This window comes from Pelophylax lessonae (genome assembly GCF_965119305.1).
Source record: "Pelophylax lessonae genome assembly, chromosome: 8".
Lineage (NCBI taxonomy): Eukaryota > Metazoa > Chordata > Amphibia > Anura > Ranidae > Pelophylax > Pelophylax lessonae.
In genome coordinates this window covers 15,042,378-15,056,588 of record NC_138775.1, presented here as the reverse complement: position 1 = coordinate 15,056,588, position 14,211 = coordinate 15,042,378, and the positions used below count along the sequence as shown (strand labels likewise).

General features: G+C 59.4%; 1 protein-coding gene across 1 annotated transcript; it reads left to right on the top strand.

Annotated features, from left to right (window-relative positions):
• The first annotated feature begins 1,476 nt into the window (after positions 1–1,476).
• On the top strand, positions 1,477–13,719 carry MRPS25 (mitochondrial ribosomal protein S25). Its single transcript, XM_082264728.1, has 4 exons — positions 1,477–1,692; positions 8,131–8,237; positions 10,183–10,270; positions 13,331–13,719. The coding sequence occupies exons 1-4, from the start codon at positions 1,547–1,549 to the stop codon at positions 13,521–13,523; spliced, it is 534 nt and encodes a 177-aa protein (XP_082120854.1). The 5' UTR covers positions 1,477–1,546; the 3' UTR covers positions 13,524–13,719.
• The last annotated feature ends 492 nt before the right edge of the window (positions 13,720–14,211 follow it).

The window sequence follows — 14,211 nt, the reverse complement described above, 5'->3', positions numbered from 1 at the left end:
GAGAGGGTCCACAGGACAGGGGGGCAGGTGGGTGAGGGGGCCATAGAGCCCGGGGGGCAGGTCAGAGGGAGGGTCCACGGATTGGGGGGGGGGGGCGGCAGGTGAGAGCGAGGGTCCACGGATGGGGGGGGCAGGTGGGAGAGGGGCCACACGATGGGCAGGTGAGAGGGTCCACAGGGAGGGGGGGCAGGTGAGAGAGAGGGTCCACAGGACAGGGGGGCAGGTGGGTGAGGGGGCCATAGAGCCCGGGGGGCAGGTCAGAGGGAGGGTCCACGGATTGGGGGGGGGGGGCGGCAGGTGAGAGAGAGGGTCCACGGATGGGGGGGGGCAGGTGGGAGAGGGGCCATAGAGCAGGGGGGGGGCAGGAGGGGGCAGGTGGGAGAGGGGGCCACACGATGGGCAGGTGAGAGGGTCCACAGGGAGGGGGCAGGTGAGAGAGGGTCCACAGGACGGGGGGGGGGCAGGTGAGAGAGAGGGTCCACAGGACAGGGGGGCAGGTGGGTGAGGGGGGCCATAGAGCCCGGGGGGCAGGTCAGAGGGAGGGTCCACGGATCAGGGGGGGGGTGGCAGATGAGAGAGAGGGTCCACGGATGGGGGGGGCAGGTGGGAGAGGAGCCATAGAGCAGGGGGGGGCAGGTGGGAGAGGGGCCACACGATGGGCAGGTGAGAGGGTCCACAGGGAGGGGGGGCAGGTGAGAGAGAGGGTCCACAGGACGGGGGGGCAGGTGGGTGAGGGTCCACAGGGAGGGGGCAGGTGAGAGAGGGTCCACAGGACGGGGGGGGCAGGTGGGTGAGGGGGCCATGGAGCCTGGGGGGCAGGTGAGAGAGAGGGTCCACGGATGGGGGGGGGCAGGTGAGAGAGGGTCCAAGGAACAGGGGGGCAAGTGCGAGAGGGGCCACAAGATGGGGTGGGGTGGGGTGGGGGGGGGCAGGTGACAGGCCACAGAAAGAATGGTGCGAAAGTGTCCTCAGGACATGTGTATCTTTTATATCTCTGTAAATTCCCAGAGATCATCCTCATTGGTTAGTTTTCAGGCAAGCTGGTCAGTGATTGGTGGGAAGTGAAGCAGACTCCTCCTCCTGATCAACTATATTAATTTCATGGCTGACACCTCCCCTCCATTGTACAGAGCAGTGACATGAAACACGAGAGGCGCTGTATCCCTGAGCAACCAATCAGAGAGGTGCTGTATCCCTGAGCAACCAATCAGAGAGGTGCTGTATCCCTGAGCAACCAATCAGAAATCCGCTTCCTTCACTCTCCGATCTATGAAGAGGAAATGTCACTCTCAGTGGTCGCGATCCATTGGCTGCTCCGGATTCCATACCAGACACGTGACCCTCTGGCAGCCGATACATTGTATGCAGTGACAGCGCCTGACGTCACGTACTGCGCATGCATTATTCGACAGGACACCGGAGATACAATGTGACTACATATCCCGGCATGCCCCGCGCCCAGCTGTCAGAGGTTGTCTCCCATGATGCCCCGGGGCGGAGGGCAGTTCCCGGCGTGCAGTGCGGCTCCATTGCTGATGTCCTGAAGATGCCGATGAAGGGGAGATTCCCGATCCGCCGGACCCTCCAATATCTGCAGAGTGGGGAGATCGTCTTCAGGGATCCGGTCCGCATCATGACTGTCAACTACAACACCAAGGGGAGAGAGAGGGGCCACAGGGGACTAGGTGTGAGATAGGGGGGTCACAAGCAGCCAGGTGAGAGAGATAGGGGGGCCACAGGGGGCCAGGTGAGAGAGAGAGAGAGAGGGGGCCACAGGCGGCCAGGTGAGAGAGAGAGAGGGGGGCCACAGGCGGCCAGGTGAGAGAGAGAGAGGGGGGCCACAGGCGGCCAGGTGAGAGAGAGAGAGAGAGGGGGCCACAGGCGGGCAGGTGAGAGAGAGAGAGAGAGAGGGGGCCACAGGGGGCCAGGTGAGAGAGAGAGAGAGAGAGGGGGCCACAGGGGGCCAGGTGAGAGAGAGAGAGAGAGAGGGGGCCACAGGCGGCCAGGTGAGAGAGAGAGAGGGGGGCCACAGGCGGCCAGGTGAGAGAGAGAGAGGGGGCCACAGGCGGCCAGGTGAGAGAGAGAGAGGGGGGCCACAGGCGGCCAGGTGAGAGAGAGAGAGGGGGGCCACAGGCGGCCAGGTGAGAGAGAGAAGAGAGAGAGGGGGGCCACAGGCGGCCAGGTGAGAGAGAGAGAGAGAGAGAGAGGGGGCCACAGGCGGCCAGGTGAGAGAGAGAGAGGGGGGCCACAGGCGGCCAGGTGAGAGAGAGAGAGGGGGGCCACAGGCGGCCAGGTGAGAGAGAGAGAGGGGGGCCACAGGCGGCCAGGTGAGAGAGAGAGAGGGGGGCCACAGGCGGCCAGGTGAGAGAGAGAGAGAGAGAGAGGGGGCCACAGGGGGCCAGGTGAGAGAGAGAGAGAGAGAGAGAGAGGGGGCCACAGGCGGCCAGGTGAGAGAGAGGGGGGCCACAGGCGGCCAGGTGTGAGAGAGAGAGGGGGCCACAGGCGGCCAGGTGAGAGAGAGAGGGGGCCACAGGCGGCCAGGTGAGAGAGAAGAGGGGGCCACAGGCGGCCAGGTGAGAGAGAGAGAGAGGGGGCCACAGGCGGCCAGGGGAGAGAGAGAGGGGCCACAGGCGGGCCAGGTGAGAGAGAGGGGGGCCACAGGCGGCCAGGTGTGAGAGAGAGGGGGCCACAGGCGGCCAGGTGTGAGAGAGAGAGGGGGCCACAGGCGGCCAGGTGAGAGAGAGAGGGGGCCACAGGCGGCCAGGTGAGAGAGAGAGAGGGGGGCCACAGGCGGCCAGGTGAGAGAGAGGGGGGCCACAGGCGGCCAGGTGTGAGAGAGGGGGGCCACAGGCGGCCAGGTGTGAGAGAGGGGGGCCACAGGCGGCCAGGTGTGAGAGAGAGAGGGGGCCACAGGCGGCCAGGTGAGAGAGAGAGGGGGCCACAGGCGGCCAGGTGAGAGAGAGAGGGGGGCCACAGGCGGCCAGGTGAGAGAGAGAGAGAGGGGGCCACAGGGGGCCAGGTGAGAGAGAGAGAGGGGGGCCACAGGCGGCCAGGTGAGAGAGAGAGAGGGGGGCCACAGGCGGCCAGGTGAGAGAGAGGGGGCCACAGGGGGCCAGGTGAGAGAGAGAGAGAGAGAGAGAGAGGGGGCCACAGGCGGCCAGGTGAGAGAGAGAGAGGGGGGCCACAGGCGGCCAGGTGAGAGAGAGAGAGGGGGGCCACAGGCGGCCAGGTGAGAGAGAGAGAGGGGGGCCACAGGCGGCCAGGTGAGAGAGAGAGAGAGAGAGGGGGCCACAGGGGGCCAGGTGAGAGAGAGAGAGAGGAGGGCGCCGAGAGAGAGAGGGGGCCCACAGGCGGCCAGGTGAGAGAGAGGGGGGCCACAGGCGGCCAGGTGTGAGAGAGAGAGGGGGCCACAGGCGGCCAGGTGAGAGAGAGAGGGGGCCACAGGCGGCCAGGTGAGAGAGAGAGGGGGCCACAGGCGGCCAGGTGAGAGAGAGAGAGGGGGGCCACAGGCGGCCAGGTGAGAGAGAGAGAGGGGGCCACAGGCGGCCAGGTGAGAGAGAGGGGGGCCACAGGCGGCCAGGTGTGAGAGAGGGGGGCCACAGGCGGCCAGGTGTGAGAGAGAGAGGGGGCCACAGGCGGCCAGGTGAGAGAGAGAGGGGGCCACAGGCGGCCAGGTGAGAGAGAGAGGGGGGCCACAGGCGGCCAGGTTAGAGAGAGGGGGGCCACAGGCGGCCAGGTGAGAGAGAGGGGGGCCACAGGCGGCCAGGTGTGAGAGAGGGGGGCCACAGGCGGCCAGGTGTGAGAGAGAGAGGGGGCCACAGGCGGCCAGGTGAGAGAGAGAGGGGGCCACAGGCGGCCAGGTGAGAGAGAGAGGGGGGCCACAGGCGGCCAGGTGAGAGAGAGAGAGAGGGGGCCACAGGCGGCCAGGTGAGAGAGAGGGGGGCCACAGGCGGCCAGGTGAGAGAGAGGGGGGCCACAGGCGGCCAGGTGAGAGAGAGGGGGGCCACAGGCGGCCAGGTGAGAGAGAGAGAGGGGGGCCACAGGCGGCCAGGTGAGAGAGAGAGAGAGAGAGAGAGAGAGAGAGAGAGAGGGGGCCACAGGGGGCCAGGTGAGAGAGAGAGAGAGAGGGGGCCACAGGCGGCCAGGTGAGAGAGAGGGGGGCCACAGGCGGCCAGGTGTGAGAGAGAGAGGGGGCACAGGGGGCCAGGTGAGAGAGAGAGGGGGGCCACAGGCGGCCAGGTGAGAGAGAGAGGGGGGCCACAGGCGGCCAGGTGTGAGAGAGAGAGGGGGGCACAGGGGGCCAGGTGTGAGAGAGGGGGGCCACAGGCGGCCAGGTGAGAGAGAGAGGGGGGCCACAGGCGGCCAGGTGTGAGAGAGAGAGGGGGCCACAGGCGGCCAGGTGAGAGAGAGAGGGGGGGGCCACAGGCGGCCAGGTGAGAGAGAGAGGGGGGGCCACAGGCGGCCAGGTGAGAGAGAGGGGGGCCACAGGCGGCCAGGTGAGAGAGAGGGGGGCCACAGGCGGCAAGGTGAGAGAGAGAGAGGGGGGCCACAGGCGGCCAGGTGAGAGAGAGAGAGGGGGGCCACAGGCGGCCAGGTGTGAGAGAGAGAGGGGGGCCACAGGCGGCCAGGTGAGAGAGAGAGAGGGGGGCCACAGGCGGCCAGGTGAGAGAGAGAGAGAGAGAGAGAGAGAGAGAGAGAGAGGGGGCCACAGGCGGCCAGGTGAGAGAGAGGGGGGCCACAGGCGGCCAGGTGTGAGAGAGAGAGGGGGCACAGGGGGCCAGGTGTGAGAGAGGGGGGCCACAGGCGGCCAGGTGAGAGAGAGAGGGGGGCCACAGGCGGCCAGGTGTGAGAGAGAGAGGGGCACAGGGGGCCAGGTGTGAGAGAGGGGGGCCACAGGCGGCCAGGTGAGAGAGAGAGGGGGGCCACAGGCGGCCAGGTGTGAGAGAGAGAGGGGGCCACAGGCGGCCAGGTGAGAGAGAGAGGGGGCCACAGGCGGCCAGGTGAGAGAGAGAGGGGGGCCACAGGCGGCCAGGTGAGAGAGAGAGAGGGGGGCCACAGGCGGCCAGGTGAGAGAGAGGGGGGCCACAGGCGGCCAGGTGAGAGAGAGGGGGGCCACAGGCGGCCAGGTGAGAGAGAGAGAGGGGGGCCACAGGCGGCCAGGTGAGAGAGATTGGGGGGCCACAGGCGGCCAGGTGAGAGAGAGGGGGGCCACAGGCGGCCAGGTGAGAGAGAGAGGGGGGCCACTGGCAGCCAGGTGAGGGAGAGAGGGGGGCCACTGGCAGCCAGGTGAGAGAGAGAGGGGGGCCACAAGCGGCCAGGTGAGAGAGAGAGGGGGGCCACTGGCAGCCAGGTGAGGGAGAGAGGGGGGCCACTGGCAGCCAGGTGAGGGAGAGAGGGGGGCCACTGGCAGCCAGGTGAGGGAGAGAGGGGGCCACTGGCAGCCAGGTGAGAGAGAGGGGGGGGCCACTGGCAGCCAGGTGAGAGAGAGGGGGGGGCCACTGGCAGCCAGGTGAGAGAGAGAGGGGGGGGCCACTGGCAGCCAGGTGAGAGAGAGAGAGAGGGGGGCCACAAGCAGCCAGGTGAGAGAGAGACCACAGGGGGCCGGGTGAGAGAGAGGGGGACCACTGGCGGCCAGGTGATAGAGAGAGAGAGGGACCACAGGGGGCCGGGTGAGAGAGAGGAGAGCAGGCAGGGTGAACTCAGAGAGCGCAGACCGGTAGGAATGAAGAAAAGAGGGCAAGCATGGGACCAGATGGGCTTCTGGGACATGGTGAGGCCCTAAGCAGCCACAGAGATGGAGCACTGTGAATGTTGGCTCATAGAGGTCAGAAGGAGAGTGAGATACGGCTGTGTGACGAGCGCACCTTCATATGTGGGCCTCTGGATGGGTGTGAAGTCATATAGGGCCGCTGAATAAGCGTGACGTCGTATGAGGCCCACAGAATGAGTGTGATGTCATACAGGACTATGAGGTCATGTGGGGCTGTGGGATGAGCATGAGATCACATGGGGCAAGGGAACAAGAGAATGAGAGTGTGGTCAAATAGGAGAAGTGTGAGGTCCTACGTGCTGCAGAATGAGTGGGCGGTCATATGGGGCCCCATGAAGAGTCTGATGTCGTATGAGGCTACGGGACAACTGTGAGGTCATGTGGACCCAGGGTATGAGTGTGAGGTCATGTGGGCCCAGGGTATGAGTGTGAGGTCATGTGGGCCCAGGGTATGAGTGTGAGGTCATGTGGGCCCAGGGTATGAGTGTGAGGTCATGTGGGCCCGGGGTATGAGTGTGAGGTCATGTGGGCCCGGGGTATGAGTGTGAGGTCATGTGGGCCCGGGGTATGAGTGTGAGGTCATGTGGGCCCGGGGTATGAGTGTGAGGTCATGTGGACCCAGGGTATGAGTGTGAGGTCATGTGGGCCCAGGGTATGAGTGTGAGGTCATGTGGGCCCAGGGTATGAGTGTGAGGTCATGTGGGCCCAGGGTATGAGTGTGAGGTCATGTGGGCCCGGGGTATGAGTGTGAGGTCATGTGGGCCCGGGGTATGAGTGTGAGGTCATGTGGGCCCGGGGTATGAGTGTGAGGTCATGTGGGCCCGGGGTATGAGTGTGAGGTCATGTGGGCCCGGGGTATGAGTGTGAGGTCATGTGGGCCCGGGGTATGAGTGTGAGGTCATGTGGGCCCGGGGTATGAGTGTGAGGTCATGTGGGCCCGGGGTATGAGTGTGAGGTCATGTGGGCCCGGGGTATGAGTGTGAGGTCATGTGGGCCCGGGGTAGGAGTGTGAGGTCATGTGGGCCCGGGGTAGGAGTGTGAGGTCATGTGGGCCCCAGGGTATGAGTGTGAGGTCATGTGGGCCCCAGGGTATGAGTGTGAGGTCATGTGGGCCCCAGGGTATGAGTGTGAGGTCATGTGGGCCCCAGGGTATGAGTGTGAGGTCATGTGGGCCCCAGGGTATGAGTGTGAGGTCATGTGGGCCCCAGGGTATGAGTGTGAGGTCATGTGGGCCCCAGGGTATGAGTGTGAGGTCATGTGGGCCCCAGGGTATGAGTGTGAGGTCATGTGGGCCCCAGGGTATGAGTGTGAGGTCATGTGGGCCCCAGGGTATGAGTGTGAGGTCATGTGGGCCCCAGGGTATGAGTGTGAGGTCATGTGGGCCCCAGGGTATGAGTGTGAGGTCATGTGGGCCCCAGGGTAGGAGTGTGAGGTCATGTGGGCCCCAGGGTAGGAGTGTGAGGTCATGTGGGCCCCAGGGTAGGAGTGTGAGGTCACGTGGGCCCCAGGGTATGAGTGTGAGGTCACGTGGGCCCCAGGGTATGAGTGTGAGGTCACGTGGGCCCCAGGGTAGGAGTGTGAGGTCACGTGGGCCCCAGGGTATGAGTGTGAGGTCACGTGGGCCCCAGGGTAGGAGTGTGAGGTCACGTGGGCCCCAGGGTAGGAGTGTGAGGTCACGTGGGCCCCAGGGTAGGAGTGTGAGGTCACGTGGGCCCCAGGGTAGGAGTGTGAGGTCACGTGGGCCCCAGGGTAGGAGTGTGAGGTCACGTGGGCCCCAGGGTAGGAGTGTGAGGTCACGTGGGCCCCAGGGTAGGAGTGTGAGGTCACGTGGGCCCCAGGGTAGGAGTGTGAGGTCACGTGGACCCCAGGGTAGGAGTGTGAGGTCACGTGGTCCCGGGGTAGGAGTGTGAGGTCACGTGGTCCCGGGGTAGGAGTGTGAGGTCCTATGAAGCTGCCGGATTAATGTGTTGTTATATAGGATCATGGGATGAGTGTGAGGTCATTTGGGGCTTCAGAATAAGCATGGGGTTGCAGGACAAGGGCAATGCCCTATGGGGGCCGCTGCATGAGCGCGAGGTCCTGTGGGGTCACCAGGTAAGTGTGAGGTCATTTTGGGATGAAGAGTTGAGTGTAAGCTGTGTTACTTCAGAGCAAGGACAGCTGTGATCTCTGAGGCCATGTTTGAGCTCATATGGGAGTCATGGGTGAGTGTGGGGGGTGTGTGAGCTTATAGAGGGTGCCCCCTTGTGGGTATTTTTTGATATTGCATCACTGAAGTCCATACAAGCTGAGACATCGCAGTCTCATACTGATCACCATTACAAAAGACTCTGCTTTATCTCGCGTCTTTTTATTTGCAGAAATTTTGTGTTCTTTAATATCCCTCAAATCCAGTATAAGAATCCCTGGGTTCAGATCGTGACCTTCAAGAACATGACCCCGTCTCCATTCCTGCGGTTTTATTTAGGTGAGTATAAAATCCACAGCGATGGCTTCTTCATTTTAGGTAATGGTTCTCATCCTGACTGTTATCTCTGTACACAGCACCGATCACTAACAGCCGCCTTCTCTAAATAGTTAAACAAGTGATCCACAGGTGAGAGAAAGGGGGCTACAGGGGGACAGGTGAGGGAAAGGGGGCTACGGGGGGAGGTCAAGGGGGGCTACAGGGGGACAGGTGAAGGAAAGGGGGCTACAGGGGGACAGCTGAGGTAAAGGGGGGCTACAGGGGGACAGGTGAAGGAAAGGGGGGCTACAGGGGGACAGGTGAGGTAAAGGGGGGCTACAGGGGGACAGGTGAGGTAAAGGGGGGCTACAGGCGGACAGGTGACAGAAAGGGGGCTACAGGGGGAAAGGTGAGAAAGGGGGGGCTACAGGGGGAAAGGTGAGAAAGGGGGGGCTACAGGGGGACAGGTGACAGAAAGGGGGCTACAGGGGGAAAGGGGGCTACAGGGGGACAGGCGAGGGAAAGGGGGCTACAGGGGGACAGGCGAGGGAAAGGGGGCTACAGGGGGACAGGCGAGGGAAAGGGGGCTACGGGGGGACAGGGGGCTACGGGGGAAGGTCAAGGGGGGCTACAGGGGGACAGGTGAAGGAAAGGGGGCTACAGGGGGACAGGTGAGGTAAAGGGGGGCTACAGGCGGACAGGTGACAGAAAGGGGGCTACAGGGGGAAAGGTGAGAAAGGGGGGCTACAGGGGGACAGGTGAGGTAAAGGGGGGCTACAGGGGGACAGGTGACAGAAAGGGGGCTACAGGGGGCTACAGGGGGACAGGCGAGGGAAAGGGGGCTACAGGGGGACAGGTGAGGGAAAGGGGGCTACGGGGGGACAGGTGACAGGGGGCTACGGGGGAAGGTCAAGGGGGGCTACAGGGGGACAGGTGAAGGAAAGGGGGCTACAGGGGGACAGGTGAGGTAAAGGGGGGCTACAGGCGGACAGGTGACAGAAAGGGGGCTACAGGGGGAAAGGTGAGAAAGGGGGCTACAGGGGGACAGGTGAGGTAAAGGGGGGCTACAGGCGGACAGGTGACAGAAAGGGGGCTACAGGGGGAAAGGTGAGAAAGGGTGCTACAGGGGGACAGGTGAGGTAAAGGGGGCTACAGGGGGACAGGTGACAGAAAGGGGGCTACAGGGGGAAAGGTGAGAGAGGGGGCTACAGGGGGACAGGTGAAGGAAAGGGGGCTACAGGGGGACAGGCGAGGGAAAGGGGGGGACAGGGGAGGTAAAGGGGGGGCTACAGGGGGACAGGTGAGAGAGAGGGGGCTACAGGGGGACAGGTGAGCGAGAGAGAGGGGGCCACAGGGGGACAGGTGAGCGAGAGAGAGAGGGGGCCACAGGGGAGCGAGAGAAGGGTGGCCACAGGGGGACAGGGGGAGCGAGAGAAGGGGGGCCACATGGGGACAGGGGAGCGAGAGAAGGGGGGCCACAGGGGAGCGAGAGAAGGGGGTCTACAGGGGAACGGGTCACAAAGAGGGGGTGAGAGGGGGGGGACAGGTGAAAAAAAAGGAGAGAGATGGGGTTAAGTGAGAGAGAGGGGGGACAAAGAGAAGGGAGATGCAGGGAGGCCAAATGAGAGGTTGGAGTTGGGGGGGGGGGGGGGTTGTGCTCAGGCGTTATGGTGCTGCACTGGGTTGCTATTCACAATGAATGATGAGACAACGTATGTTGTGTGTGAGTTCTCTTAATGTCCTGGTGCCGTCGGTCCCTAAACCATTCCGTTTCCTTTAAGCTGCACTTCAGAGCAATGTATAAAAATTGCTGCATTTGTCCCTGGCCCCGGCCCCGGCCCCCCCCATACTATTTAGCACTGTGATGGGATGTGTTTACAGAGATGAACCACCCCAGCCTTTGTTTCCTGTATACATTTCAGGTTGTTTGCTTATCATTTTTTTTTTTTCTTTTAATCCTGGGCAGACAACGGTGAGCAGGTTCTCGTTGACATGGAGGAAAAGAGCCACACGGAAATTGTGGAACACGTGAAGAAGATCCTGGGGAAGAGCGAGTAAGACTCATAGGAGACAGTTTACTTATTCACCACTAGAGGGCTCCTCACACTGCTCAGCAGGCTGCAGAGACTGGGATTGTATCTTAAACCATTTTTTTGTATTGCAGTGAAGAATTGGAACTCTCATGTTTTTTTTAGGGTTTATTTAGACTTGCGGTTGGAGGATATGTTAAAGACAAGCAGTTAAGCTTTGTTTTTATCACCCTCTACCTTTAATGGGGGGCTCACGAGCCAAAGCTGTGATGCTTAGCTTTGCAGCCATCTCCCACCTAATCAAGCTAAAGGGGCCGCACCACAACCGCCCTGCAGCCACATATTGATAAATGTGTGTCCAGGAAATGTGTTAGGAAGGCCAGAGATGATTTGATTTTCTTTCCTTCCACCCATAAACCTGCTGACAGTGTTAATGGGGGGAATGCCTCCCCTAGAGCTATTGTGTTCTGCCAGTGGGGAGCCTTCCCAGCCAGCAGAACACGAGGCTTACTGCTAGTGGCTATAGTCGCCGGCAGTAATCGCATGTACAAAATCCAACAGGCTGGTTGTACCCAAGTCGATTGATGGATCAACTTGGGTAAAACCGGCCTGCCCATGGAAGGATCGAATCTTGGCTGGTCCCTACTAAACCGGCTGAGATTCGATCCATCTAATGGTAGATTTAGCTTGGGGGATGTGTCTTGAATTGCCAACCACAGTTTTAAGTTAATACACCGGCCTTTTTAATTCGTTTTTTTTTTTTTTTTTTTTTTATTTTGTTCAACTTTATTGCTGTCACAAGGGACGAACAACATCCCTTGTGATAGCTGGGGCAGTGACAGGTACTCTTTACTGAGAGATCTGGGTTCAAAAGCCGGTATTGGCTTGTAAACAACAATCCAGAGGTGACAAAATGCTTGTTTCTTCCAGTTTCAAAAACCATGGAGATGATCGGAGAAACTTTCACTCCTCCCTCCTCTCTATGGTCAGCCGGCGGGACGAACGGCTTCAGTTCTGGGCTCCCGGTGGAATGGGAAAGTGGTGGGGAAGGAGGTGGGAGGGGAAACGCCTTCCTCCATATGGAAAAGCAATCCAGGGGCTATTTAGCCGCTTGTATCCCTTTTACATTATTCAGAATTTGCTTGCTGAAAAAGAAACTGGGGTCAGGACTGCAGTTGCAGTCTGGTAGAGGACGTACAGGTTCGCCCATATGGGGCAAGTGGTAAAAGGAGAGCTGTACTTGCCTTTTCCCCAGTCATCCTCCAGGACGGTCACATGAGAGATAGGCTCCACCTCCTGCAGGAAACACAAGTTTAAAACAGTCCACCCTAGGCTGCCCCCTCAGTTCTTGTGATTCCTGTGTCCTGCAAACACCGGCACCGTGGGGATAATTCCCCAGTTTGTTGTTTTTGGCCTGGCAACAGGTCTTCTACCCATAGCAGGTGTCCCTGGGTACCTCCTCCACCCCCCCCCCCCCCCGTGTCATAGCTGACTAGGCAGTCAGCCACAGGTCCCGGGGTAAAGGAGGGGGGGGGGGGTGAAAAGAGAAAGGAAAAAACCCCTGGAACCTGTAAAAGCTCTCCCTGCTGGGTTGTGTGTGCCACCATCTTCCCACTGGCCTCTTTGAGAGGGATGTTTGTTGGGCGCCTCTGCTTGAGAAACCAGTCCTTCAATTTTGTCTTGGTGGGGGCAGGAAAACCAGACAGGTGGGTGGACTTCTGGTGGTGTGCAAGTGTACCGCACTAACACTTGAGGGCAGCAGTGTGCAAGTGTACCACACTAACACTTGAGGGCAACGGTGTGCAAGTGTACCACACGAACACTTGAGGGCAGCGGTGTGCAAGTGTACCGCACTAATACTTGAGGGCAGCGGTGTGCAAGTGTACCGCACTACTACTGAGTGCAGAGGTGTGCAAGTGTACCACACTAACACTTGAGGGCAGCGGTGTGCAAGTGTACCGCACTACTACTGAGTGCAGAGGTGTGCAAGTGTACCACACTAACACTTGAGGGCAGCGGTGTGCAAGTGTACCGTACTACCACTGAGTGCAGAGGTGTGCAAGTGTACCGTACTACCACTGAGGGCAGCGGTGTGCAAGTGTACCGCACTAACACTGAGGGCAGCTCTTGGCAATGGTAGAAGCAATTCCAACTGGTAGACAAGGGAAGAAGAAAGGGCGCCTCTGAGTGTAGCAGATAACACCTTATTACACAAACAATGAGCAGACTTACACTGGGGATGACATGCGTCCTCACAACTCGGGGGTCTCTTCCTGATCCAGAGGCTCGTCCAGTCTTCCCACTGTCCAGCAGCAGGGAGATGAAGTCAATGGGGGGAGCCCAATCAGGAGCGGTGAGTCAATGCGAGGCTGCGATGGAACGCATGCCTCGCTCATGGACCGCACCAAGCGTGATGACGTAAGGGGGCGGTAACGTGTTTCGGAGCATGCACAGTTGTGCTCCTTCGTCAGACCAGTAGGGGGAAAAGAAATGACACAGGAATTTAAGAACTAAAAACCATAAGTGACAGCTGATAGAGGACCGGAGGAGAAACGCTGAAACAGGAAGAGCCCCAGGTCACAGCTAACAACATAGCATAATAAAATATATGTACACAATAAAAAGACAGCCAGAAGACGGGACGAGCCGCGGGATCAGGAAGAGACCCCCAAGTTGTGAGGACGCATGTCTTCCCCAGTGTAAATCCGCTCAAGTGTTATCTGCTACACTCAGAGGCGCCCTTTCTTCTTCCTTGTCCCCCAGCCTCTTTGAGGTTCAGGATCTTAGACCAGGGTGATGTAATTCCTGCACCGGTGTCAGCCAATCCAGGCGTATGCTTGGATTGTGAGGAGGATCAGAATCCTTTATTTCAGGAGTGACCCAGTATGCCGACCTTCCTTCTCCCAGTTTATTTTAGATTGATCTGACGACTCTCTTCTTACATCCCCCCAAAGTGACAGCTGGCTGAACAACCAATCACCAGACGCCAGCGCTGTCACATGGAAGAAGAGCGAGTCGCATTCTTCCCTCTTTGGATACACTTTATATTCTTCACTTTTTTTCTTCTTTTCTTTCTATCTTCAGGGAAACGCTTAAAGCCGAAGAGAAAGCGAAGATGGTTCTGTCCAACCCGGCCAACTTCGGCCCGAAGAAATACTACCTGAGGGAGTGCATGTGTGAGGTGGAGGGTCAGGTGCCATGTCCGGGGTTGGTGCCGCTGCCGAAGGAAATGACGGGGAAATATAAAAGTAAACTGAAAGCTGAGAGTGCGGTGTGAGCCCCTCCCCCACCCCAAGCTGCTATGGACGGGCACTTTGAAGCCGGGCTACTATGCTACTATTTAATGATCACCCGGCTCCAGAGTGCTCCTTACCAACAAGGCACGTTCTTGTATAGTTACATTTTTTATTGTCTTCCTTTATTGGTTGAATATTTTTCTATACTCTGTTAAATTAAAAGTCATCAGTTCTAGTGGTGATCAATTTTTGGCGTTTTCATTGCAGTGGGCGTGTCTCAGAGTTAATAAGGATTTTGGTAGATATTTGTTGTCCCATCACCTAGTACCTAGTGTCAATGGTCATCATCCCGGTAAGTAGAGAAAAGGAGGATACCCCCGATTGTTTGGGACTATGAATGCCACTTGACACTGAAGAACACAACTAAGGAGTAAAATATATCAAAACTTTATTTTATGCAAAGAAAAACAGATTGTCAATACAACCAATATACAAATGGTAGACGAAAAAAGTTAAAAATTGCATGCAAAGACAGATCACCCTCAATATGGAAGACTCCCAGGTACAAATGGTGAGGAGAACCGGAAAAGACCCTACGCGTTTCGGCTAAATACCCTTCTTCAGGGGTCAGCCAGAGTTCAGAACACGAGATGTTCTATTTAACTTTTTTCGTCTACCACTTGTATATTGGTTGTATTGACAATCTGTTTTTCTTTGTATGAAATAAAG